The sequence below is a fragment of the Hypomesus transpacificus genome, chromosome 11 (genome assembly GCF_021917145.1).
Source record: "Hypomesus transpacificus isolate Combined female chromosome 11, fHypTra1, whole genome shotgun sequence".
Lineage (NCBI taxonomy): Eukaryota > Metazoa > Chordata > Actinopteri > Osmeriformes > Osmeridae > Hypomesus > Hypomesus transpacificus.
The window spans coordinates 19,020,902-19,047,739 of record NC_061070.1 but is presented as its reverse complement, the minus strand read 5'-3'; the positions used below and the strand labels follow the sequence as shown (position 1 = coordinate 19,047,739).

Here is a 26,838-nt window from a genome sequence, read left to right as displayed (position 1 = left end):
TGATGGGAATGCATAAAGAAGTGGCGTTTAGTTTTCTATTTCAGCGTACGCTTCAGGTAAGTAAGCGGCGATGGATACCAGAGAAAGTAAGGACAACAAGTGTCACGTCAGAAAGTATAGAAGTAGAGTATATCTGGTATAAAATATTTTATTTTGAAATATATTGAGTACGTTCGTGCGTTAATTGTATTGGGACGAGAAACTCTTTTGGACGACAAATATGGAACTAAAATTCTGCCCACCCATAATCACGGGCTGTGCGTTCCTGTACAAACAAACGTGCGGACCCAATGTTCGGTTCCCCACCCACTTTTGCGCTTGCTCTGTGAGGAAACCATGGCGCACCGTCGTTGACTAGAGCGAGCAGCATTGTATTTCGACCTGGTCATCCTAGCTTTACGTCTCGCCGACTCATCACATCCCATCAATGTTATGGCCTGAAGAATGTAAAGACAGTTGATTTTAGGACAGTTATTTTACACCAAATACGTAAGTCATATCAGATCAATTATCTTCATGTGAATGTTTTTCATCTGTGAATAAATAGTATTAAATGGCGTTAATTTGCTAGCTAAGCAGTTAGCTAGCTATAGACCTGCTTTCTGTTGTAGGAAATTTGCTAGTTAGCTAGCACGGTAGGTACATTTGAAAACGGAAGTGGAGTATCCAAGTAGCTAGCTCGAGCTTCCAGAGATGGGCGGAGCTATGGTTTTGCCTGTACAATGCGAGGTATCGACACTGTCCCCCCCCCCCCCCCCCCCCCCATTAAAGAAAATAAAATTTAACTTAAAATGTTAGTCTAACACCTACATAAGCAAAGGAGTGTAGCCACGTGAGTGGCAACTAATATTGCTACAAAAGTTTAGCTTGAGTAATACCCTGTAGCAGTATGTCCTAAAATGTATATCACGGTATAATTTTGTAAAACCGACAGTAACGGTAGGCTATATATATCACGATATATTCATTTTTCTTTGGATGGGGTAGGCTACGGCAGGTGTTGCATGAGTTTTTTTGCAACTTCTGCAGTGCTTTGCCACATAAGAGCTAACATGTAGCTTTCAACAGTACTTTTATGGGATCACAAGAACGATATTTGTAGCAGTCCGACCGATTGTGGTGGGCCGGTCTAAGCAAAAATGCCTGTGCAATATTTTTGTCCCAGCCCAGCCCACCACAATCGGTCGGACTCTGAGCCACTGCATCTGACACAAGAAACAGAGGGGGAGGGGTGAGCCTGTTAAGTAGGGGTGGGGGGGAAATCGATTCACATATGAATCGCGATTCAGTCTTCTAGCGATTCACAAATTCAACTTATTTAAATACCTATCATAGTCAAAAATACCTATCACAGTCAAATATAAAGTAACACTAAACAGCAAACTTGAATCAAATGCAAGCATATATTAATCGAAATTTGATTAAAAATGGAAAAAAATCGTGAATCGTGACCCCAAGATTCGAATAGTGAAATACTGAAAGATTCCCACCCCTACTGTTAAGAGATATGATTGGGTCAGCACAGTGTCAGTATGACAAATGAACCAATGGGCCGCTGTCCCTGCTTAATTGGCCGGTTGTTGGCCAATATTAAATTCATAAGAAAAAAAAGAAAAAAATATATATCAATCAAGTGCGTCGGCCCACCGGGCATTTGCCCAGTATGCCAGATTACCAGGATTACCAGGATTACCAGTCCAGGCCTGATTTGCAAGCTGTAACAAATTATTACATGGCTGAATACTCGATTCTGTTTGTCCACAATAAACATTTCCTAATTCTAACCAACTTGTCATGTTTGCTTGTATGGCTTCACTCCTCCATGCTGCATTTTTTACTTAAGTCTGTGTAAACGTTGAAAGTTGAGTCATTTCAAACCGAATAATAAAGGCCTAAAACTATGCTCCAGTCTGCTCCATCTATGTAATAATGTTTGAGGATACAGAAGATTGCTTGCAACGTTTGCGTAGATTGATTGCGATTTTTGCGTTTTGAGCCTACAGTCAAATCTGTGCCAAAAGTCATGTGCGTCAAATTGGTGCCAAAAGTCACGTGATCTAAGTTCAGCTTTTTATGGCATGAATCATATGTTTTGTTCGCAAAGCTCCCTCTTAAGTTGCTCTGCACCTCTGTCGAGGACCAGAGGGCAAGGAAAACCTTCACTGACCACTGCTGGTTTGTTTTAAAGTCCATATTGTATACTCCTAGTACAGCCAGCTATGTTTGAAAAATGCCGGTAGATTCTGTTGGTCATATTGTCATGGTAACCCCCTTGACGTAACCGGTTCTCTCGCGGTTCTTACTTCTAGTCCAGCTCTCTTTTGGGGCTAAATTGGAACCAGTTTTGGGGTTCTTAGCCGGTTCTTATGCTGTCGAAAAGCAAAGAACTGGTTCAAGATCAAGCACTGCCTCCGAAGCAGCAGCCAGAATGCGTTGGTAGAAAAGGGGTAATAGTAGTGTTTAATTATAGATCTTTCCTCCAGCAGGTTCAACTAACTTGTAGAGACAGCTGAAATGGATGGTGTCAAGGAACTTTCCTCCGAGCGGATTCTTCTGGAACCATACAAGTATTTGCTGCAGCTGCCAGGTAAATACATGAAATGGCATCCTTGAATGGTGCTCTTTTACACAAATCTCTCATGTGATTGACATCATCGTGTGTTCTGCCTACTATGTCCGTCCACTGTTTGCACTTTCACGGCATGCATAGAAAGCAGATTTCCATCTCTGTACTTCTCTGCCATGTAAAATGTTTCTAAGCCTTTGAATAATTCAGTTGATAGCCTTACCTGCTACTCTTGCATAGATGCTATGAATTGAAAAGGAAACTCTGAGATGTTTTCTGGTCTCTGAAAGGCTTTGTCTCTTAAAACGCACATCTCCAGAGAGGCAGGCAGCGTTCTCCATTCTGAAAAGCCAACAATGTTATGCGACCCACTTTTTCCCAGAGTAAATGAGATGAATCTTTCCCTGTACATAAGACCACTGAGGAGCTCAGTAGGCAACACCATTTGCTCTTCTTTGGAGCCAATTTATTGTAATTGTACAACTGTTATCTACTAGTTAACCTGCATCAAATACCCTCATCAGTGCATGAGCCATATGTGCTGGATATGTTTCTTTGAACATTATGACATTCTAATATTTCTGATTTGTAGGTTCTTTAGTGACTAGCAAACATTCGTCTTTGTGCCTTTAAAGTCTCTCTGAGTCATCATATCAGTTGGATGAACAGCTGGGCATGTCTCCAGAAAGCTCTGATGGGTTTCAAATTATATTTGAGTTTTTAACCGTTTAAATGGATATTTCTTCAGTATAGCTTGGCAACCTCTAACGGGGCATGGCATGCTCCATATAGCTCTGACTCCTTACGATGGGTCTGGAACATCTAAGAGTCTTCTCCTCACTATGTTGAAGTATTAAGTACTTTCCCTTCAGTCTTTTAAAGTTTGATACTAATCTCTTGTGTGGGTGGACATGGGGAAATGGCAGGGTATCATTTTGAGTACAGTCTGTGTGCTCTATCCACAAATGTTTTTCATTTAAATCCTCAGGAGATTGATATGAATACCAACCAGTTTTCAGATGCAACGAGTAGCTAGTATTACTTCTCTGTCCCTGCTGCTGTGTTCCAGATGCAAGGCTTGGACTGTTGGCAGTGGAGAGAAGTTGTAAGGCAGAGATTGTCCTTTGGTTTTGTACTGTGAGTAGAAATGTCTGTTAAACTCATCTCCTTGTCTCTGGTTATTTTTCATCTTTTCAGGAAAGCAAGTTAGGACAAAACTTTCCCAAGCATTTAACCACTGGCTCAATGTACCAGATGACAAGCTCCAGGTAAGACCAGACTCAGTACGTTGTAAATTGTAGTGATGGAAGTGGGCTGGTGAAATGGCTTTTTTGTTTCTTTCTGGCGTGGTAATTGACTTGCTACTTCCCACCTAGAAATATTGAATAAGTTGATGTTCTTTGCGTGGTTTGAAGAATACATTGTTGTCTGAGGCGTTCCTGTGTTTGGTGTTCTTAATGAATTATTGGCCTGTTTTGCCTTTATATCTAACATGGGGGTTCAGTGAAGTGACAAATGTTTTATCTCCGGGGGGCGGGGAGGGGGGGCGGGTGGGGAACCATGAGTACTAGGGTCTAACATCACTATGTAGGGTCAGGCCTCAGTTATGCTCTCCAACAAGCAGATGACTGAAATGAATGAGGGCTATAAATGTCTTGCGGCTTCCTTTGAAGAGTGACTTATTGATTCAACAAGTTCTGCACTTGCCTGTCGACTAACTGAATACTGGTATTTGAATACATTTTTTCCCTCAAAGATTTATAAAAGGGTCTATAGTCTGATTCATTGTTTTTTCAGACCTAGTAATGACATGAACTGGCAAGGCATGAGCATTTATTTATGTTACCACCAAACTACATCTTTTCCTGTTGTGCTTTGTTAGGCTATATATTCACTAAATAACGTTTTGGTTGTTTGAAGCAGTTGCTTTATTTTCGAACCTCAGAGTGTGATTACTGGCAGTCTTTTGTTGTCTCACTGTCTGAGAGGGAAATATTCAGACACATTTTCTGTCTAGTTTACTTCCTCATGCCTACATGTAGTCATGTGACCTGCCTCCAGACTGGTCAGGTGACCGGAGTGGGAAGTGATCACAGTTGGTCTGCATACTGCAGAGCTTGCAAACATGAAACACCAGTTATGAGCTGCCTGGGACACAACAGCAGTTTGGGTTGCAGGAAGCAATAGCTTTTCTGCTTCCCTCTACCTTTCTGTAGTCGAGAAGGGTATAGAATAGTTCTCCCAGCCTCTGGTCTGGTTTTATGTCTGACCTTTCAACATTCCTAGTGTGTACACAATCTTTCACTTTAGTAGAAAAACATCTTTCTCCTGCCCTCTCCACCTCCGCGCTCCTATTCTTCTTTTCTGTCAAAAAAAATCAATTCTAATGGATTTTGGCACTTAACCCATCTCACTGTAGGCCATTTCCAGAGTGCAGCTCCCCCAAATTGAGTTGGTGCCTCGGAGTGGTGTAGTGTTACTGGAGACAGTGAAAGCAAGAGTGCCATGTGAGTCCAGATGGCCTCAAATTATACACATGATTCTGTTCTTGTAATGGCATTCTGAAGCGAATCTGAGAGAAATCTGTGGACTGTGAGTTGCGAGAAGGACAAAAGAGACAGCAGAAATCCTGTCTTGTGTCAAACAAGAATCCCACTATCAGAACATGGTACCAGACCAGGAAGATAGGGCGTCTTCAGCTTACTCTACATGTCTCCTGTGAATTGAAGTTAAAAACAAAGAACCATTGATCTACATTTGCTGAATACTCTGTCTATGAATCCCCCAGAAGACAAGTTTCTGACCTCTCTGGACTGACAGCGTTACCATTCTGGTTGCTAAACCAGCCCTCTTATCTTCTGATAAAGACAGGCTAATCTTGTCTTTGTAAATCAGCTGCCCTTGCTAGCGTACTGGTACTGAGCCTGTCAGGTTGCATGAAGTCGGCTGTTCAATAGGTCTTAGTACTGAAAGTTTCATTTATCCTCACCAGAGAAAGGACCTGAAACTCAGCCTGCAGCTTCCTGGCTGCACTGGTCCAGAGTACCTGGCTGCACTGGTCCCAGAGTACCTGGCCGCACTGGTCCCAGAGTACCTGGCTGCACTGGTCCAGAGTACCTGGCTGCACTGGTCCCAGAGTACCTGGCTGCACTGGTCCCAGAGTACCTGGCTGCACTGGTCCCAGAGTACCTGGCTACTGGTCCCAGAGTACCTGGCTGCACTGGTCCAGAGTACCTGGCTACTGGTCCCAGAGTACCTGGCTGCACTGGTCCCAGAGTACCTGGCTGCACTGGTCCAGAGTACCTGGCTACTGGTCCCAGAGTACCTGGCTGCACTGGTCCAGAGTACCAGGCTGCACTGGTCCAGAGTACCTGGCTGCACTGGTCCAGAGTACCTGGCTACTGGTCCCAGAGTACCTGGCTGCACTGGTCCAGAGTACCTGGCTGCACTGGTCCAGAGTACCTGGCTACTGGCCCCAGAATACCTGGCTGCACTGGTCCAGAGTACCTGGCTGCACTGGTCCAGAGTACCTGGCTACTGGTCCCAGAGTACCTGGCTGCACTGGTCCAGAGTACCTGGCTACTGGTCCCAGAGTACCTGGCTGCACTGGTCCAGAGTATCTGGCTACTGGTCCCAGAGTACCTGGCTGCACTGGTCCAGAGTACCTGGCTACTGGTCCCAGAGTACCTGGCTGCACTGGTCCCAGAGTTCCTGGCTGCACTTGACTTCCATATCAAACAAGCACTGCCTTCTTTATTTCTTCACTCTCTCTCTCTCTACCACTCTCTACTTCTCTCTTCGTCTGCTGCTGCTGTGTGGTTTATTTGGCTGTAAACTCTCGCTGAACCCATCATCCAGACCGAGCACGCTCGCTGTCATCATTAACAACAGCCTGCCAGGAAGTCGCCGCCTTGGAAACGGTGCCCGAGGAAACAGGCAGCGACTGGCTCGTCCATGTCTGAATCATCTGGGCATCCTTTCTCTGATCACACGGCACATCTGGGGCTCTGCTGCCCTGCTCCCTGGCTGCCTGGCTCTTACTCGTCTCGCTCTCTCTCTCCTCCGCTTTGTCTCGCTCCCTCTCTCCTCCTCTCTGTCTCGCTCCCCCTCTCTCCTCCTCTATGCCTTGGGCTAGCTTGTGCCAGACCTGTCCTATTGGCTGAGAGCTGCTAGGGGCTAGTTCTAGACCTGTTCTAGGTATATGACTGGTCTAGGGGCTAGTTCCAGGCCTGTCCTAGTTTTGTGGCTGGATTAGGGGCTAGTTCTAGACCTGTTCTAGGTATATGACTGGTCTAGGGGCTAGTTCCTGGCCTGTCCTAGTTTTGTGGCTGGATTAGGGGCTAGTTCTAGACCTGTCCTAGTTTTGTGGCTGGATTAGGGCCTTGGTCTAGACCTGTTCTAGGTATATGACTGGTCTAGGGGCTATTTCCAGGCCTGTCCTAGTTTTGTGGCTGGATTAGGGGCTAGTTGTAGACCTGTTCTAGGTATATGACTGGTCTAGGGGCTAGTTCCAGGCCTGTCCTAGTTTTGTGGCTGGATTAGGGGCTAGTTCTAGACCTGTCCAAGGTTTAAACCCTAGCTGTTTTTTAAATAAGGATGCCCAGAGAAGGAGAAGCATCCTAAAGGATTCCTCATGTGTTCGGTTTGCAACGGTTTTCACTTGCAAGTGAAACAGGCTGATGCTATAAACAAGCCTGTATTTAAGTTGTGATGTTTTTGGAGGTTCTCAGTATATGAGTCAGTATCTCTGAAGCTCTTACTACTCAGTCTGGAGAGGCCTTTGGTCTCCTAATGGAGAACTGATTGTTAGCTTGGCAAATATGACTGAATTACCCAGCCAATAACATTCAGTAATCAATGAAGTAGAAGGGAGACCTGCAGCCTCTCCAGCATCATGCCTGCAGACCTGCAGTCTCTCCAGCATCATGCCTGCAGACCTGCAGTCTCTCCAGCATCACGCCTGCAGACCTGCAGTCTCTCCGGCATCACGCCTGCAGGCCTGCAGTCTTTCCAGCATCACGCCTGCAGTCTCTCAGGCGTCACGCCTGCAGGCCTGCAGTCTCTCAGGCGTCACGCCTGCAGGCCTGCAGTCTCTTCGGCGTCACGCCTGCAGGCCTGCAGCCTCTCCAGCATCATGCCTGCAGTCTCTCCGGCGTCACGCCTGCAGGCCTGCAGTCTCTCCGGCGTCACGCCTGCAAGCCTGCAGGCCGGGAGCCATGCCAGAGAGACTAGGCTCTCTCTGTTTGGTAGTGAGGTCGTTTCTGGAGATGTTTTTAGTTATTGTTACTGGGGGCCAATGATGTAAATGTGATTATTTCTGTCTCCCATGTCTATTCTCATCTGACAGCAGTGTTTCCCACACATAGACTAATTTGTGGCGGTGCGCCACAGAATCAACACCGGCCGCCACACATTGCGTTTCGTAAAACATTTTTTTTATCGCTATTTAGGTAAAAACACGCAGCGTATTCGTTCAGCTGCATTTCCTTTCCCTGCTCTCCCTCCGTCTCTTTCACGCACGCGTCTTTCTCACATACACACACAGTCACTACGTCAGCACACGTTAGCAACAATGCATACGCCGTTCTAGTGAGACCGACAGCTACATCAGAGAGCCTTCAGCATTAGTGCCGTAGCTAAAGGTCTAGGAAAGTTGAGGCTACTTTTCGCTAGGTACCGACGGACACGTCTTAATCGAAGGTTCCCCTTCGTTCTTTTGGTGAGAAGTTTCAAGAGCTAGCTACTTACCCGGCGTCATGGAGCCGACCAGTTAAATAGTTATTTAGCACCCTGTATGCAGCGTCACTACCTGCATATGCAGAAATTATTTGTTTGTTGTTGTTGATTTAGTGAATTATTTCGACCCCCCCCCCGCCACATATAGTTTTCTAATCTGTGGGAAACACTGGACAGGGACTTGGAACTCTAAGCTTCTCATTCGAATGTGTGCACTGAAAATAATCTCATCCCAAGGCAGCAATAAAAACTGTTGAGATTCATCCCCCGTCCTGCTGTTGGCAGCACTTCTGTATTGACTGGAAGCTTTGAATGTAGTAGATCTGCCATAGCTGTGTGTGTGTGTGGGTAGTGCATGTGCGTGTGTGTGTGTGGGGGGGGGGTGTTGTCTCTGTGTTTGTGAGGGGGAGGGGTGTGTGTGTGTGTGTAGTGCATGTGTACGAACGTGTGTGTGTGTGTGTCTATAGTGCGTGGTGTGGTGGCAGGGAGCTGCAGGGGGAAAGCTTGTGTTTGGAGGATGAACGTCCAGGCGGCCGGGGCCTTGGCCCCCTGCCCGGCCTTCAGAGACTGTCTTTGTGCTCCCAGCCCCACACACACACACACCATGCACACACCATTCATTACCCAGGCACGCCACTTGTCCTCTAAATCAGCTCCTGCCACAGCCAGCACCATGACACCCTCCTGCCAGCACACACCAGCCAGTCCTCACAGGTCTGGAGCACAAGCACTTGGCTGGCTGGCTGGCTGGCTGGCTAACCGACTGGCTGGCTGGCTGACTGGCTGGCTGGCTGGCTAACTGACTGGCTGGCTAACCGACTGGCTGGCTGACTGACCGACTGGCTGACTTGTAGCACAGCAGCGCTTTATCAAACAAACTCAAAGTAAACAGTTTGCTCTGTCCCATTGCAGCCTTTCCCCAGAACACATTCCGTCTCTTCCTGTTGTGCTTGTAGCTGTTCTCCTAGGTGGTGCGCCCCCTGGCTGTGAGAGTGATCAGAGCAGGGCTCCTAGTTTCCAACGCTGTAGTTTGGCCTGCTGTAAGTACTAAACAGAAATACACAGCAACAAAGCTCTAGTTAGGATTGAAGGACGTGTTCGATAATGCTGACGAGTGTTTGGCTAGCCACTCTGATAGCAGAACCTGTGTGTCTGTGGGGGGGGGGTCAGTTGTGGGTCAGGCTGTCTGAACATGCTGACACAGCAACCCCCCCCCCCCCGAGAAAGAGCCCTGAGCGCTGGTGTCATGGTTAATTATCCTAACGTTACTACGTCTCATAACAGCCCCTGGTCATCCTCACCATATGCTGGCTGAGCACTGTCCGTCTGTCGTCTGTCTGTCTGTCTGTCTCTGCCTGCCTGTCTGTCTGTCTGCCTGCCTGCCTGCCTGCCTGCCTGTCTGCCTGCCTGTCTGTCTGTCTGTCTGCCTGTCTGTCTGCCTGTCTGTCTGTCTGTCTGTCTGTCTGTCTGTCTGCCTGTCTGTCTGCCTGTCTGTCTGTCTGTCTGTCTGTCTCTGCCTGCCTGCCTGCCTGCCTGCCTGTCTGTCTGCCTGTCTGTCTGTCTCTGCCTGCCTGTCTGTCTGCCTGTCTGTCTGTCTCTGCCTGCCTGTCCGTCTGTCGTCTGTCTCTGCCTGCCTGTCTGCCTGCCTGCCTGTCTGCCTGCCTGCCTGTCTGTCTGTCTGTCTGTCTGCCTGCCTGTCTGTCTGTCTGCCTGTCTGTCTGTCTGTCTGTCTCTGCCTGCCTGTCCGTCTGTCGTCTGTCTCTGCCTGCCTGTCTGTCTCTGCCTGTCTGTCTGCCTGCCTGTCTGTCTGCCTGTCTGTCTCTGCCTGTCTGTCTGTCGTCTGTCTCTGCCTGCCTGTCTGTCTGTCTGCCTGTCTGTCTGCCTGCCTGTCTGTCTGCCTGTCTGTCTCTGCCTGCCTGTCTGTCTGTCGTCTGTCTCTGCCTGCCTGTCTGTCTCTGCCTGTCTGTCTGCCTGCCTGTCTGTCTGCCTGTCTGTCTCTGCCTGTCTGTCTGTCTGTCGTCTGTCTCTGCCTGCCTGTCCGTCTGTCGTCTGTCTCTGCCTGCCTGTCTGTCTCTGCCTGTCTGTCTGCCTGCCTGTCTGTCTGCCTGTCTGTCTCTGCCTGTCTGTCTGTCGTCTGTCTCTGCCTGCCTGTCTGTCTGCCTGTCTGTCTGCCTGCCTGTCTGTCTGCCTGTCTGTCTCTGCCTGCCTGTCTGTCTGTCGTCTGTCTCTGCCTGCCTGTCTGTCTCTGCCTGTCTGTCTGCCTGCCTGTCTGTCTGCCTGTCTGTCTCTGCCTGTCTGTCTGTCTGTCGTCTGTCTCTGCCTGCCTGTCTGTCTGTCGTCTGTCTCTGCCTGCCTGTCTGTCTGTCGTCTGTCTCTGCCTGCCTGTCTGTCTGTCGTCTGTCTCTGCCTGCCTGTCTGTCTGTCGTCTGTCTCTGCCTGCCTGTCTGTCTGTCTATCCGCCTTGTCTGTCTGTCAAGGCAGCAAAGCAGTTTGTCTGTCGGGAAGTCAGTGGCTGACTCACCTACAGCAGATTAGCTGACCCCTGCACACACAAGGTGGGTCTAGGTTAAGACTGGTTCATCTTAGACGGTGTCTGGGTGAAGCCCAGAGTCAGTCTATCCAGCCTACATCTCCTGAGATCTGCTGTCAGCCCCTCCCTCCTGAGACAGCCTGCTCACCTGGCGCCCTCCTCTGGTGAAGACATGCATCGCAGCAGCTAAGATGCTCATAAGGATCACAGGCTGGATGTTCCGGGTCTGAACTGGGAAACATGGAATATGTCTGTTCTGAACCCAGTTTGTTTGATGATGCATCTAAAATGTGCATAATAAAACTCTAGGCAAAGCTTAAGGGCCACTTTCAAAGTCATCTATTTGACAGACCCACATCGTTGGTTTAATGAGGTGTTAAGTCAGTCCAGTAAAGATGTGACCGTGATGTGTCTGTGTACCTCCCCTGCAGGTGATCATCGAGGTGACGGAGATGCTCCACAACGCCAGCCTGCTGATCGATGACATCGAGGACGGCTCCAAGCTGCGTCGGGGCTTCCCTGTGGCCCACAGCATCTACGGCGTCCCCTCCGTCATCAACTCCGCCAACTACGTCTACATCCTGGGTCTGGAGAAGGTGCTCACCCTACAGGACCCCGGAGCCGTCAAGGTGGTTATTTATTTGACATTTCACTGCAATGTTTTTATTTAATTTGTCATTCTTGTGCTTTTGCTATGATAATCATTGTGTGTATTGGTGTGGTGTAAGCTACTGGGTGCCTAAGCTACTGGGGGGTGTACCTGTGTCTCCAGGTGTTCACCAGACAGCTGTTGGAGCTGCACCGAGGCCAGGGTCTGGACATCCACTGGAGGGACACCTACACCTGCCCCAGCGAGCAGGAATACCGCACCATGGTCCTTCAGAAGACCGGGGGTCTGTTTGGCCTGGCCGTGGGCCTCATGCAGCTGTTCTCCTCCTGGCAGCGTGACCTCAAGCCCCTCCTGGACACCTTGGGGCTCTTATTCCAGATCCGGGACGACTACGCCAACCTGAACTCTCGCGAGTACAGCGAGAACAAGAGCTTCTGCGAAGACCTGACGGAGGGCAAGTTCTCCTTCCCCACCATCCACGCCATATGGTCGCAGCCTGAGAGCACGCAGGTGCAGAACATCCTGCGGCAGCGCACGGAGAACATGGACATCAAGCGCTACTGCGTGGACTACCTGGAGAAGGTAGGCTCCTTCTCCTACACCAGGCAGACGCTGCGCAGCCTGGAGGCCGAGGCCTACCGCCTCATCGCTGACCTGGGGGGGAACCCTGAGCTAGAGAGTCTGATCAAGCACCTGAGTATGATGTACCAGGAGCCTGAAGCCGGGGTCGAGACCGGGGTTGAGGCCGGAGCTGGGGCTGAGCTGGAGAGCAGTCCGGAGAATCACTGACCTCACATAAACCTGCTACTACCACACAAGCTCACCATCATGTATACTCCCAGGGCTGCATCCATCCAGAGCCAGACAACACTCCCTGTGACCTTTAGAGAGCAACGCATCAACAGAGGAGCTGGGCCGCACCACTCCTATTACTCCAGAAAACATGCCAAGTTGAGAGTGCCAAGTTGTAGGCACCTCTTATGTGGAAAAGATTACCCCCCACTTGCAGAAAAACACAGCATTGTTTCCATGCATGGCAACAGACTAAAGTGTGGATACCAACCCAGCAGTGCTTCAGTCTCTTGTGAATGGGGGAGAAAAACATGACATATTTCTCTGCAAGTGTGGATATCCCTTTTTCATAACATTTCTCATCAGTCACCCAGTTCCCGTCTCATAACCCAGACCAGGTGCTTGACACCGGCTCAGCAGCTCTCCAGATCGCTTCACAGCTCTGAGATACACAACCTTGTTTCTGTCAGGTGACCAGTCTGGTCTCATGTCTGCTGTTCTTCAAACCAAGCAGTTGTGTAACCGGTGTACTAAAGATTTATTATTGTCAGGGCGTAAACAATGTCCTTATGGATATAGAAACTCCAGACAAAATCACATGGCCTTTCAGGGTAAGACCAGGGTGAGAACCAAAGTCTTTACAGAAACTTCCACAGTGCAATTGATGAAAAAAAGTAATTGTTTGATACACATTAAAGTGCATGTGGATTATTGTGAAGATGAATGGATGCCCCCTCACTGAGGTGTCTGCCCACCACCTGAGTCTTTGCTGTGGGAGATCTTCATGTATGTGAATTGTTGTGTGTCCTGCAGGGTGGAGACTGAAACGATGCTTACAGGAACTATGTGATTATAAAGAGTCTTTTATAACCTTTTATATAAGTAAATACTGCAAAATGTTATGTGAATTTGCTCAATAAAATCCTATCATGAAAAGTTTTGTTGTGAACAAAAATGTATATGACCCAAGTTTGCTACCAAAGATGCACTTGCAAATGCGACACTTATGTTTGCTGTAACTGTCAATAGCAGTAACAAACTGTACTTTAACTACAGTAGTTCTGTTGTGGATGCAGACATGTCTATCAGACAGACTTTGGCAATCCCAAACCACCAGTTTCCTCTGCACACAACGCTCTGGACGATATTTCAATGACCTGAGAAGTGCTTCGTGAGCTGGCCTCTTTGCTGAGCATTTTCTTTGCCATTTGTACAGTTGTTATAAACTGGGTTTAGCAGTTCTCTAGCTGCCAACTAGACATCACATGTTGGACTGTATGTACATGCAGGCACAGCTGACTGCAGTGAGTTTGTCTCTCTCTCTCTCACACACACACACACAGACACTTGAACTGTTATGAAGCTCTGAGCCAACTCCTGGCTTGTCTTACACACTCTGCTTTCTAAAAGCTGATGACCTCAGCACAAGGCTCTTTATATTTGAGGAAACATTGATGTGTTTTGGGCAATGGTTCCTTACTGTCAGACTAAGGCATATGGATGGATCTGGTATTAGCTGTTGAGAGCCATTACAATGCTGTAATCATGACCTGACTACAGTATTCATGAAAATACACATGACTGACTAAAGAGTCAACACTGAGGAACTTGACATTTGAGTGTCATCCAAGATCCACAATCTTGGTGTAGCTTTTACTAGATTATTTCACAAAAAGTTGATGAATTCAAACATGAAGGCCCCAAGTGTAAAGGTTTTATGCAGATGCCAATCATAAAAACCTCTTCCTTGTTGAAGGGTTCGAAAGGCACATACATTTATCAGAGGTTCTTAAAGAAAAAAAAAAACTTTACAACCACTAAAACAAGGCATTAAATGCAGAATCATTTGATACCAAAGAGCAAATCAAGTGACTGAAGGAGGGACTGTCCTGTGATGATCACCCCAATACTGTCCTGTGATGATCGCCCCAGTACTGTCCTGTGATGATCGCCCCAGTACTGTCCTGTGATGATCGCCCCAGTACTGTCCTGTGATGATCGCCCCAGTACTGTCCTGTGATAATCGCCCCAGTACTGTCCTGTGATGATCGCCCCAGTACTGTCCTGTGATGATCGCCCCAGTACTGTCCTGTGATGATCGCCCCAGTACTGTCCTGTGATGATCGCCCCAGTACTGTCCTGTGATGATCGCCCCAGTACTGTCCTGTGATGATCGCCCCAGTACTGTCCTGTGATGATCGCCCCAGTACTGTCCTGTGATGATCGCCCCAGTACTGTCCTGTGATGATCGCCCCAGTACTGTCCTGTGATGATCGCCCCAGTACTGTCCTGTGATGATCGCCCCAGTACTGTCCTGTGATGATCGCCCCAGTACTGTCCTGTGATGATCACCCTGGAAATTGTCCTGTGATGATCACCCTGGAAATTGTCCTGTGATGATCACCCTGGAAATTGTCCTGTGATGATTGCCCCAGTACTGTCCTGTGATGATCGCCCCAGTACTGTCCTGTGATGATCGCCCCAGTACTGTCCTGTGATGATCGCCCCAGTACTGGCCTGTGATGATCGCCCCAGTACTGGCCTGTGATGATCGCCCCAGTACTGTCCTGTGATGATCGCCCCAGTACTGTCCTGTGATGATCGCCCCAGTACTGTCCTGTGATGATCGCCCCAGTACTGTCCTGTGATGATCGCCCCAGTACTGTCCTGTGATGATCGCCCCAGTACTGTCCTGTGATGATCGCCCCAGTACTGTCCTGTGATGATCGCCCCAGTACTGTCCTGTGATGATCGCCCCAGTACTGTCCTGTGATGATCGCCCAGTACTGTCCTGTGATGATCGCCCCAGTACTGTCCTGTGATGATCGCCCCAGTACTGTCCTGTGATGATCGCCCCAGTACTGTCCTGTGATAATCGCCCCAGTACTGTCCTGTGATGATCGCCCCAGTACTGTCCTGTGATGATCGCCCCAGTACTGTCCTGTGATGATCGCCCCAGTACTGTCCTGTGATGATCGCCCCAGTACTGTCCTGTGATGATCGCCCCAGTACTGTCCTGTGATGATCGCCCCAGTACTGTCCTGTGATGATCGCCCCAGTACTGTCCTGTGATGATCGCCCCAGTACTGTCCTGTGATGATCGCCCCAGTACTGTCCTGTGATGATCGCCCCAGTACTGTCCTGTGATGATCGCCCCAGTACTGTCCTGTGATGATCGCCCCAGTACTGTCCTGTGATGATCACCCCAGTACTGTCCTGTGATAATCACCCCAGTACTGTCTTGTGATGATCACCCCAGAGCTGGCATGGGTCTCATATCCTCTCTCCAGGGTTGAGTGATGTTCTCCCCCTACAGAGTGTCTAACCCTAACCCTACAGAGTGTCTAACCCTAACCCTAACCCTACAGAGTGTCTAACCCTAACCCTAACCCTACAGAGTGTCTAACCCTAACCCTACAGAGTGTCTAACCCTAACCCTAACCCTACAGAGTGTCTAACCCTAACCCTAACCCTACAGAGTGTCTAACCCTAACCCTACAGAGTGTCTAACCCTAACCCTAACCCTAACCCTACAGAGTGTCTAACCCTAACCCTACAGAGTGCCTAACCCTAACCCTACAGAGTGTCTAACCCTAACCCTAACCCTACAGAGTGTCTAACCCTAACCCTACAGAGTGTCTAACCCTAACCCTAACCCTACAGAGTGTCTAACCCTAACCCTACAGAGTGTCTAACCCTACAGAGTGTCTAACCCTAACCCTACAGAGTGTCTAACCCTAACCCTACAGAGTGTCTAACCCTACAGAGTGTCTAACCCTAACCCTACAGAGTGTCTAACCCTAACCCTACAGAGTGTCTAACCCTACAGAGTGTCTAACCCTAACCCTACAGAGTGTCTAACCCTAACCCTAACCCTACAGAGTGTCTAACCCTAACCCTACAGAGTGTCTAACCCTACAGAGTGTCTAACCCTAACCCTACAGAGTGTCTAACCCTAACCCTACAGAGTGTCTTAGAGCAGTGGGGATGTAGTGGTCAGGGAGAAGGCCCACCAGTTGGCTTTCATCCACTCCACACATCTTAGTCACACAGAGCCTGGTAGCATGTCCATCAGTACCAGAGCCGTTGAAACAACATTAATAATAATTCCTACCAAGTTAGGGATCATCATTATGACAAAACGTAGTCAAAATTTCAAAAGGAGAAAGGATTTATCAATAACACAACAGCATGCCTCCTGACCTCTAACCCTGTGTCCCCTGTGACTCGTGTCTGGCAGTGCCCCCTTCTGGAGCAAAGCTGCCTGTCAGAGGACGGCCTTGTTACCTCACTGACAGATCAACTCCCAAAATAAGACTTCAGAGTAGTTGTGATCTTGGTGTGCTTTTGTAGACACTGATCATTCACAAAACTGTTGAAGATTAACATGAATATATGTATGAGCAGAGAGACTAACTTGGCGTTAATTCCGGCAGATTGGCTGATGATTTTAAACCCGTGTAAGGAGGCTATTTGATGGTTTTGCAGCAGGTTACATCAAGTCGTTTCTGAGGGGCTCATCATTAACTCATCACCCCAAATATGAGCAAATTGATGTAATACTTCAGAAAGGTAGTTATTAGGACAGGATAGACTGTTTGATAAATGGTTTGGCAATATTTCATCTCTGGTTCTTTCATTACATCTGTGAGTTTTACACGGGTTAAGTTCCCCACTGAGTCTGAAATTAATCATGTTCTTTTAATTAAGAATCTGTACTGGGGTGTTTCTTCAGCTGGTAAAGCTAAACAAAAGAAACTAGGACATGAGTAGTTCATCACATGGATCCTAATGGCTCAAATACGTCAAAGTAAATGCACAATGTCACCGTTTTAATGAAGTCACTGTCTTGATGTTTAGTTTTTACCCCATGCTGCTAGTCTGCATTGTGTGGGCCAACGCACTAGGATTACAGAGACTATCTTCACTCTTGCAGATAAGACTTTAAATCCTAACGACTCATAGCAGTAAATGTTTGCAATTGTGGGGCAGCAAAGTAAGATTTTATAGTTAATATGGTAATGAGAAAACTGTGGGTGAGATGTCAAATTGGGGAATTAAAATGTTACTTTATGTTCATTTCCACCAGGACATGGCTGTGCCTAATAATATCTCCCATCATGCCTATGAATCATAATCAGAGATGCTGGGTTTGGATGCTGGGTGTCATGAATAAATGATTTCCTCCTCTTATGGCAAGAGGAGGGGGTGGTTGGAGAAGGGCTGTTGATTGACAGCCCCATGGAATCTACTCTGAGAAAAGTAAAGTTTGAGATGTGTGGAATAACTGTACAGACAGCAGGAAGGTTGAGTTCTTCTGCTGTCTGCAGATCTGGAGGCTAGCTGCTCTCTGGACTGAAAGGTGTTAGCTACCACACCAAGACGTCGGTTAGACAAATAATACAGGTGCTGATAGGTGTCTACTGGCAGGCGTGGGGCATAAGACGAAAGTCAACCGTAAATGTGTATTGTCTGTCCAGAATCAATCTACCAATAGCCTAACAAACGTTTCTTGACCTAAACTATCGTTTATCTTTCATATGATAATTATCTACTAGCATTAAGAAAGCCAATAAAGTCAGTAGGCTGAGACATACTCACTGGCGCTGAAACAGAGAAACCTTTTCTCCATTCACATTTCACTCCCGATTTCTGCCTGACATCTTATACACGCGGTGTCCAAGCCAAATCAGTGAATGCTGATGAGACGCGAACCGTTTTTCTTATCTGTTGAAGACTTGGATAGATTAGAAAAGGACAGTGTTATCATGCTGTTCACAGGAAGACGAGAGAAGAGGGGATGGAGGCGCGTGACTAAGGATAGCAGGGAAGCGAGAAAAACACGCCCACATGTCAAGCTCAGACACATTGCTTACCCGTACCCAGGTAGAACATCTCAAATGAAAAAGTTGGACAATGAGAAACTTTTCTTCACAAAGCGCAGACATTTCACAAATGTAATTTATTCCGTAGCTAATCATCACTCTTTTGTGCTGTTTGCAAGCATCGCTGAAAATGTCATCTTAATCATCCCTTCTTGTTCGCAGTCAAGTGTTTGGTGTTTACAGCCCTGCTGTCATATCTGGTAGGCTATCTTTTAACAATCCCCAGGGTTTTTTCGGTTTGTTTCAAACAGGTGTGATTGGCATGTAGACGACGAACCATCTGTCAATCTTACAAAAAATTAAGATTTTTTCTTTCTAACATATTTTGTCAACCTTTCAAAACTTTATTTGCCCACACACAGAAAAAGGAGAGGAAACAGATAAGCTACTGTAAGGAATTAAAGTAAAAAAAAGTTGTCAGAAAACTTAAGTACTGATACCAGAAAAAAACTATTTAATACAGTGACAAAGAATTTGTACTTTGTAACTCCAATGTCTGGTGATGACAACAGTGAAAGTACAAAAAAACAAGCCTTGTTTCTAGATGGTATCTTTATTTACAAACCTTGGGTGTGTTTCATAAAATAAGTGCTACTTTAATGAGCCCCATTTCAAATCCTGTCCAAATCTCCTGATGTTCTGCACAACTCAACTTTCATTTAAATATTCTAAATAAATTCATCAATCTCCAAAAACCTTCCATTATATCACAGATGTTTACATTTGGTATTTTAACAATACATTAAGGCCACACTATTTTCACAATGAAAGTTGTTACAGTGCTTTGTGTCACAAACCTTGTGTTAGATCAGATCTGTATTCTACAAATACTGTGGAGAACGTCGTAGTCAAGAGAATAATTTACAAGTAAAAGCAACTACAAGTGTCAGCTTCACAACCAGAAACCTCAAACCACCAACCTTTTCAGTAGCTGCTGCATGGAAGCAATTAGGCTCAAACATCAACACCATGCTTCCTGTTTCAGCATCTGCACCAGCCCCCTCTCTCTGCTCACAGACAAAGCTTGGATGACACTGCTCCATAAACACTACAGAAAACCCATGACAATCCTTCAAGCCCCTCTAAAAACGGTTGCCTAGTGTCAAGTGGTTCAGGTCTAGGTAGCAGCCGGAGTGTGGTCTCTGTGCGGGGTGGGCTGAGAGTCGACCCCGGGGTCAGAAGTGGCCCCAGGGACAGCTGCAGGGGTCAGAGGTGGCCCCAGGGACAGCTGCAGGGGTCAGAAGTGGCCCCAGGGGTCAGAGGTGGCCCCAGGGACAGATGCAGGGGTCAGAGGTGGCCCCAGGGACAGCTGCAGGGGTCAGAGGTGGCCCCAAGGACAGCTGCAGGGGTCAGAGGTGGCCCCAGGGGTCAGAGGTGGCCCCAAGGGTCAGAGGTGGCCCCAGGGACAGCTGCAGGGGTCAGAGGTGGCCGCAGGGGTCAGAGGTGGCTGCAGGGGTCAGAGGTGGCCCCAGGGGTCAGAGGTGGCCCCAGGGTCAGCTGCAGGGGTCAGAGGTGGCCCCAGGGACAGCTGCAGGGGTCAGAGGTGGCCCCAGGGACAGCTGCAGGGGTCAGAGGTGGCCCCAGGGTCAGAGGTGGCCCCAGGGACAGCTGCAGGGGTCAGAGGTGGCCCCAGGGTCAGAGGTGGCCCCAGGGACAGAGGTGGCCCCGGGGACAGCTGCAGGGGTCAGAGGTGGCCCCAGGGTCAGAGGTGGCCCCAGGGACAGCTGCAGGGGTCAGAGGTGGCCCCAGGGTCAAAGGTGGCCCCAGGGACAGCTGCAGGGGTCAGAGGTGGCCCCAGGGTCAGAGGTGGCCCCAGGGTCAGAGGTGGCCCCAGTGTCAGAGGTGGCCCCAGGGACAGCTACAGGGGTCCCCACAGGCCTGCTTCCTGCCCCAGAGGTCACGTAGCTCCTCCGCCGTGTGCTGTGGAGACGACAGCATGTCCACATAGCACTCCTTCTCACACAGCCAGCCTGCATCCTGGAACACACACACACACACCCACACACACACACACACACGGTTGGTTTTCCATCCTACTGGGGCTCAAACATTCACTTCCATTCAAAATTGTGTTTTCTAACCACTAACCCTAATTGTAAATTCTAACCCTAAAACCCCCTGAAGAAAGCACTTGAGGTTATGGGGTCCAGAAAAAGGCCCCACAAGGTCAAGTCTTTCATGTTTCACTTCTGGACATCTGGTCCACCACACACACAGCAATTTAATATTTTTTATCGTTTTGAATTATTTTGCTGTTATTAGCCAGGTGTTACCATCAAACCCCACAGTGGTGTTTCACAAGATGGCTAACACAGTGGTTAGTTTACCTGGTGTTTCTGTGGGCCGACAGCTGCCATCCAGATCCCCATGCTCACATCTTCCCCCTGGACAGACATCCAAAGAACACACATCAAACGCCTGACAAATTCACCTCAAACATGTCAGAACAGAAACCCTTCCTTTCGCTTTTCACAAGAAGTTGTTTAATGTTTAATAACTTTGGCTGCAACTTCGTGGGGTACCTGGTATGCTTTGAGTGTCTCTGCGTTGCTTGCCAGCCAGTGGACCAGGTCCTGGGAGACCACATACCCGGACCCACAGGCGAACGCAGGGTAAGTTGGACTGGGGTACTCCAGTTCCTGCCACTTCCCAATGCGGTCCACTGCCCAACTCTGCCTGAAACTGGGTCACAGATGTCAGAGTAAAACTACTTTGATCTTCTGCAGGACCGCGGACAACGGAATTGGTTGATAGCACTTTTCGGGATTAACTAGGTCCTAAAAAACTTCAAGAAGAAATCAAAAAGGATCAATGGGAACAGGGAGTTCTGCAGGTAAAATAAAGAGCAAGCATGTCCATCTGCTTCGAGTGCTCTGCAGTCTATAGGTTGTGTGCAAGCCTATCAAAACGAAGCAGTACTACTCAACAGGAACCAGTAGGGGACTTAATGTCAATATTACAAAACAGAAAGGTCAACTATATCACAAGAAGTCTACTTACTTCCCCCACCAAAAATTGCTTCTCTTCAAGCCCTTGTGGTCAATCTTCATTAATACTGTGTCCACATCGATAAAACAATCATCATCTGTCTTCAGGAGCAGATTAAAGTCAGCGTTTCCCACGGACCTATCAAAGGGGGAATTTGCAACCTTAATTAAAACTTCAACTGGTGAAGCCACAGTGATTCCTGAGAGCTTCGGTGAAGACTTACAGTCAAGTATCAGTCAAGCTAAAAGGAAGGAGTGTACTGGAACAACTCAGGGGGAAGAAGCACACTAGCATCCATCCCTTCTGTACCTGAGAGGGGGGCATTATAACCATCGACTCCATCACGATCACAGCAGCAATATTCAGCTTTCTCAGTCTTGCTGCTCAGCTGGTGGTTTTGGGGAGGACCCAGACAAGCTCTACTAACTACCTACCACCCAGACCAGCTCTACTAACTACCCACCACCCAGACCAGCTCTACCAACTGCCCACCACCCAGACCAGCTCTACTAACTACCCACCACCCAGACCAGCTCTACTAACTACCCACCACCCAGACCAGCTGTACCAACTACCCACCACCCAGACCAGCTCTACTAACTACCCACCACCCAGACAAGCTCTACTAACTACCCACCACTTGTAGAACTGCAGCAGTTTGGAAGGCACGTTCCTGTAGGTGTCCACCACGTCCACAAACACCATGTCCCTGTGCTGGAGGCTCTCCTGCTGCAGGGACGAGTCCTCCTGTCTCAGCCGGAAGCTGTGCTTCTCCAGCCTGCCTGCTCTACCCTCCAGCAGATCACACAGGCCCTGCGCATCTGACCCACGCCAGAGGACAAGTTCACATTTTAACAGACATACATAAAAATGATAGAGAAGGAAAAGGAGAGGGGGGGAAATATCTTACAATTTGAAACATTCACAGGGAAAGAGAAACAAACTGAAAAAGATGAGGGGTAGAGAGAGATAAAATCTCTCTTACACCGAGCATACTTCCTAGGCGACAATAGATAAAGCTAATCTGATGAGACTTCAAAGAGAACAATGTTCTCTGGCTCACTTCCCTTTGCTTTCTCCCCAGATCTCACATGGCGACTGGGTTTCACAAAGAGAAGGGACAGAAAGATGATTGTGCCCAAGAATTTAGAAAGTGATATGTCACTCGACCCACCATATATTGTGAATGTGAATCCTCCAGCCAAGCCTGGGAAGCCAAGCGCACGTCTGTGAGGCAAGATACCCTCTGCAATCTGCACACACACACGCATGATGCAGCAACATTTGAATGCACAAGGCGCATCACAACAAACATCACAGCGTGTTTCACACTTACAGAGGAGAACTTCAGGACCCCTCCTCCATTGTTGAGCGTGACCTTGGAGGCGTTGATGGTGGTCAGGCCAGCTGGGTCCAGACTCTCCCAGACCAGCGTCCCTTCAAAGCCCTGCGGCGGACAGACACTTCCACGTCACCCAGAGGAGGGAAAATGGTAACAAAAAAAGGATAACCATCATCCACAGCTGGTAGGGCCTGAGAGAGGGGGAGCAGGCTGGTAGGGCCTGAGAGAGGGGGAGCAGGCTGGTAGGGCCTGAGAGAGGGGGAGCAGGCTGGTAGGGCCTGAGAGAGGGGGAGCAGGCTAGGGTGAGAGGGGGAGCAGGCTAGGGTGAGAGGGGGAGCAGGCTGGTAGGGCCTGAGAGAGGGGGAGCAGGCTGGGCTGAGAGAGAGGGAGCAGGCTGGTAGGGCCTGAGAGAGGGGGAGCAGGCTGGGGTGAGATTCACCTTCGGTAGAATGAACTGCTCCACGGGTTTATACCACACCCCTTTCACCATCATCCCACTTCCAGCTCCACTGAAGCGCGCTGTCACCACGGCCTCCTGTCAAACAGACCTCCCGTCAGGAAAATCACCATCCCCTTCCAGCAACGGTGCCAAATACATACCAAACTATTTTTTCCTCCCCTAAATTAGACTATGAACAGTGCCTCAGACCACATCTGCATGGGAGCTTTCCACCCACGGCTGCTTGTCATGCCACAGTACAGGTGGCAGCATCGACACTACACAGTCTCTGTAGGTAACACATGAACTCTGGTGTGGGGGGACGGTATGGCTCAGTGGTTAGAGTATTTGACTGCAGATCAAGAGGAATTGGATGAAAGCGTCTGCTACATGAACACATTATGAGTGAGTATCTAGGACAAGCATGGTCATTCAGTTCAGTGGCTGCATGTTTGTCTGACCCCATGTCCAGATGCATCAACAGCCAGAGTGCCCTACCTCCTAGTCCTGCTACAGAGCCCTACCTCCTGGTCCAGTTACAGAGCCCTACCTCCTAGTCCTGCTACAGAGCCCTACCTCCTAGTCCTGCTACAGAGCCCTACCTCCTAGTCCTGCTACAGAGCCCTACCTCCTAGTCCAGTTACAGAGCCCTACCTCCTAGTCCAGTTACAGAGCCCTCCCTCCTAGTCCTGCTACAGAGCCCTACCTCCTGGTCCAGTTGCAGCAGTTTCACCGTCATGTTGCCCTGGATCTCCTGGTCGGGTCCACCAGGAAACACCCCCAGCCTGGTGATCACCACAGGGTGGAGCACCTTGAAGTCCAGGGTCACAGCAGTCACCCCAGCTGGTGCAAGCAGTGAGGGGTCTGACACACCCACCACCTCCACCTCCAGCCCTGTCACTGGAGGGGAGGCACAAGGGGGGAGGGGGGGGGGGGGGTGAAGGAGGAAAATAAACATACATTCATACATGCGGGACTCAAAAGATTGCTGACTATGTCTTTGCAGCGCTGGGGTTGTGTCTGAGACGAGGGGCGGGGCGATGGATGTTTCACCCAAGCAGTGATTTGGTTGTGTGGTTTATAACCTGCACCATCAGCACTGACACTCTGCTTCATAGGGCTGCTGTCTCCAAGGGCAGCTTCAAGTAGTCAGAGGGGTTTCTCAATTAGAAAAGAGCAGTTTATTACCCTGGAGATTGTTGAAAAATACAAGGCTGTTAAAATGAAGGAGGCTTTTAACAGTCCGACTCTCTCTCATCCCTTGACGAAAGCCAATTAAAGACAAAATATTCCAAACCAAGTCAGGTTTACAATAGCAGATGTCTACTTTAGCTGGAGGCAACAGTGATCAAGATGCATTTAGCTTTACCTGGATTTTTGAAGTCAAAAGGCTAATTAGCGTACACATTTCAGTAGTCTCGTCACGCACATATTAAAACCAACAAACCATGGAGAAGAGGGGGGGGAAAAAGAAAAATACTTCTGCGACAATTAATCCATTTAGCGTGCGCTTTGACCTGAATCCTGAGTTAGAAGCATAATTGCATTTTAAAACAGCAGTTTTAATGCGTCTCTCTCAATCACATGAAGCATTTAACAGCCACTAAACCCGGTTTTCTGGCCTGTCTATTTCTGAGGCCAATCATGCCAACACTTACAACCATTACGGGAAAATAACAGCATTGTGACTGCCAAGCCAAATGTCGGAAAACACCCATTTCGGCTAACAACGCGGCACTATCAAGTGTTTTGGATGAGAATCAGTTCTGGCTACGTGACTCAAATCATGTGGTGGACGTAGGAGACGGATGGAGAAATGTTGGAGCAACAAAGTGAACAGATAAATGGAAGCCACATAATACAATCCCATAAATAAAATAAAATCATCTGAGTGTGTTGTTGAAGCCCGGGAGCGATGTATAATTAACAGAACCACACACTGCTGCAGGCAAACTGTTCTTTCACAATGAAATTCGTTGGCTAGAATGAGTCGATCTATACCTCATTCCCCAAATTTGTCAAGAAAAAACTGACAAATCAAGTCATCAAGTCAGTGAGTGAAAGTCAGTTAGTAGAAGAAAACCGTTGCCTCGAGAGACAGTTATTTCCATCGTGGTCTTTGGTCTCAATCTGAATAGCTGTGTCCTTGAGATGTGGGTGAGCCTGAATGAGCCTGTTTTCCAGTTCTGAACATTTTCTTTCCTCCATTCCCTGCTCTCTGCAACAGCCCCTGAAGAAGTCTCCCAGACAGCACAGAGCTTCTCAGTACATGCACAGAGCCCAAAGCAGTCCTCTAGGTGGTCTGTCGTAGTTGGGGTTACCTGGGCGAGAGAGATTCAGCAGGGAACACGAGTAAGGGTCCTCTCTATCCTCCTCCGGAATGGGACATCCATGTTCACCTATGATAAACTTCAACCCCACCCTAAAATGAAAGAAAATACAAAAAACGCAACAGAATGCAAGCAAAGGTTCAAATGATGTGATTTACAAAATGACATTCATCCTTTCATCCATCCATTCATTCATCTAGCTATTCATCCTCGGTTACCATGGTTACGTAGGTTGGAGAGAGGCCATCTGATCGTTCTGGAACGTACGTGGACGTGCATACCATCACAGACGGACTCTGGCTTTGCTAGATACAAGCTTAAGCCAATGCAACGTCATGACTTATTGATGATGCAAAAAGGCTGTTGTCCATCCCAAAATATTATCTCCCTGCCCCCCCTCCCCTTCCCTCACTCACACATAGAACTTGATGTAATAAACCCACCGATGCTGGAACCGAGGGTCATCTCTGAGGTAGCCCCCCCACGTGCCTCTTATCGCCTGTCTGAGGTCATGATGGTGTCGCGCGGACAACACTCCCACCAGAACTTCATAGGCCGGCAACTCATCTGTCACAATAAATTATATTATTGATATGGTCCTCATCTACAATGACATTTTGAAAACTAATATTACTAAGTTACCTCAATCTGCAATGTTGCATTCATGAGAATTTGACCCCCTTTGTAACAAAATCCAAATAAAACAAAACGTCGCTTATACACACTTGACACTGTACCATAGTTTTACACCCTGAAAGCATCATAATAAAGGTTCTAATTCACAAAAGTTACAATGTAGAGGCAATCGCCAACATGGTCTGATGTTCAGAGATAATGTTCACAAAACATACTTCCGTCCTCTCAACACCTCAAGCGACGCCCAACCCCTGTGCACTGATACAGCGGCATGCCATTACGAGCATGTAGTGAGTGTGTATAATAGTGTGGATTCAGACAGCAATCCTCAACATCTTCTACTACACATAATTTCGTACAGTGCATTCAAGGAAGTTAGATTTAGAAGTTAGAAGTTCAGAGACTGAGGGAGAAACCGTACCAGTATCTTTGGGATCCAACGGGATGGTAGCTCGATTTGTTACCAACCACAAGTGCACCACGACCGCGACGCCACACGGGAGCAGAAGGAAGGCTAGGCTTCGCATGGACAAACTCCTTGGTAGAGATCCCAGCGTTTAACAGGTTGACATCGGATCTGTTCGCTGAGGCTTACCCACGTGCAGCCTAACACTGAATGTGAGGCTGAAACACATTTCTGCTCTGACTGTCTCATGTCTGCCTCCTGTGTTAAATGATGATGGCGGGTACACAGCCAATGGCAGTGCAGCGGTTGAAATGCTTTGCCTTCTGGGATATGAAGTTCTATTTATTTTAATTCTCCTTTCCGTCGTTGTGATCCGAATTTAACTCTTTTTCAACTCGATTTTCCTCTCGTGGTCGCTAAAATGAGTATAGTCAAAACAACAGACTTTGTCAAGTAATCCGACGGGACGGAGGTAGTCCAAGTTAAATCGAACAAAATTGATACAATTTTGAGAATGTTGATGGAAGCAAATCAGTGACATCATGTTTATAATTTTTTAAAGAATATTAATATTAATA

General features: G+C 48.1%; 2 protein-coding genes across 5 annotated transcripts; one reads left to right on the top strand and one right to left on the bottom strand.

The window, feature by feature from the left end:
- The first annotated feature begins 193 nt into the window (after positions 1 to 193).
- On the top strand, positions 194 to 13,180 carry ggps1 (geranylgeranyl diphosphate synthase 1). 4 transcript variants are annotated; one of them, XM_047029363.1, is made up of 5 exons: positions 196 to 489; positions 2,487 to 2,587; positions 3,764 to 3,834; positions 11,264 to 11,461; positions 11,605 to 13,180. In XM_047029363.1, exons 2-5 carry the CDS (start codon positions 2,515 to 2,517, stop codon positions 12,229 to 12,231), a joined length of 969 nt encoding a protein of 322 aa, XP_046885319.1. In that variant the 5' UTR covers positions 196 to 489; positions 2,487 to 2,514; the 3' UTR covers positions 12,232 to 13,180. The 4 variants fall into 4 exon arrangements, with proteins under 4 accessions (XP_046885321.1, XP_046885320.1, XP_046885319.1 ...); XM_047029362.1 differs by having other exon boundaries at positions 2,484 to 2,587; XM_047029365.1 differs by lacking the exon at positions 3,764 to 3,834 and having other exon boundaries at positions 194 to 489.
- Positions 13,181 to 19,665: 6,485 nt separating this feature from the next.
- On the bottom strand, positions 19,666 to 26,532 carry b3galnt2 (beta-1,3-N-acetylgalactosaminyltransferase 2). The gene is made up of 12 exons (XM_047029361.1): positions 26,276 to 26,532; positions 25,662 to 25,785; positions 25,210 to 25,310; positions 23,595 to 23,788; positions 22,889 to 22,984; positions 22,444 to 22,554; positions 22,282 to 22,360; positions 21,745 to 21,928; positions 21,120 to 21,245; positions 20,642 to 20,801; positions 20,447 to 20,503; positions 19,666 to 20,096 (listed from the first exon to the last, which is right to left on the bottom strand). The coding sequence occupies exons 1-12, from the start codon at positions 26,379 to 26,381 to the stop codon at positions 19,956 to 19,958; spliced, it is 1,479 nt and encodes a 492-aa protein (XP_046885317.1). The 5' UTR covers positions 26,382 to 26,532; the 3' UTR covers positions 19,666 to 19,955.
- Positions 26,533 to 26,838: the final 306 nt, after the last annotated feature.

Coding starts and splice junctions, on each gene's coding strand:
- ggps1 (XM_047029363.1), top strand. CDS start 2,515: ATGGATGGTGTCAAGGAACTTTCCTCCGAGCGGATTCTTCTGGAACCA. Junction 2,588..3,763: donor GTATTTGCTGCAGCTGCCAG/GTAAATACATGA, acceptor TCATCTTTTCAG/GAAAGCAAGTTAGGACAAAA. Junction 3,835..11,263: donor TACCAGATGACAAGCTCCAG/GTAAGACCAGAC, acceptor CCTCCCCTGCAG/GTGATCATCGAGGTGACGGA.
- b3galnt2 (XM_047029361.1), bottom strand. CDS start 26,381: ATGCGAAGCCTAGCCTTCCTTCTGCTCCCGTGTGGCGTCGCGGTCGTG. Junction 25,786..26,275: donor GTTGGATCCCAAAGATACTG/GTACGGTTTCTC, acceptor TTATTGTGACAG/ATGAGTTGCCGGCCTATGAA. Junction 20,802..21,119: donor AGCAATTTTTGGTGGGGGAA/GTAAGTAGACTT, acceptor TCTGTGACCCAG/TTTCAGGCAGAGTTGGGCAG.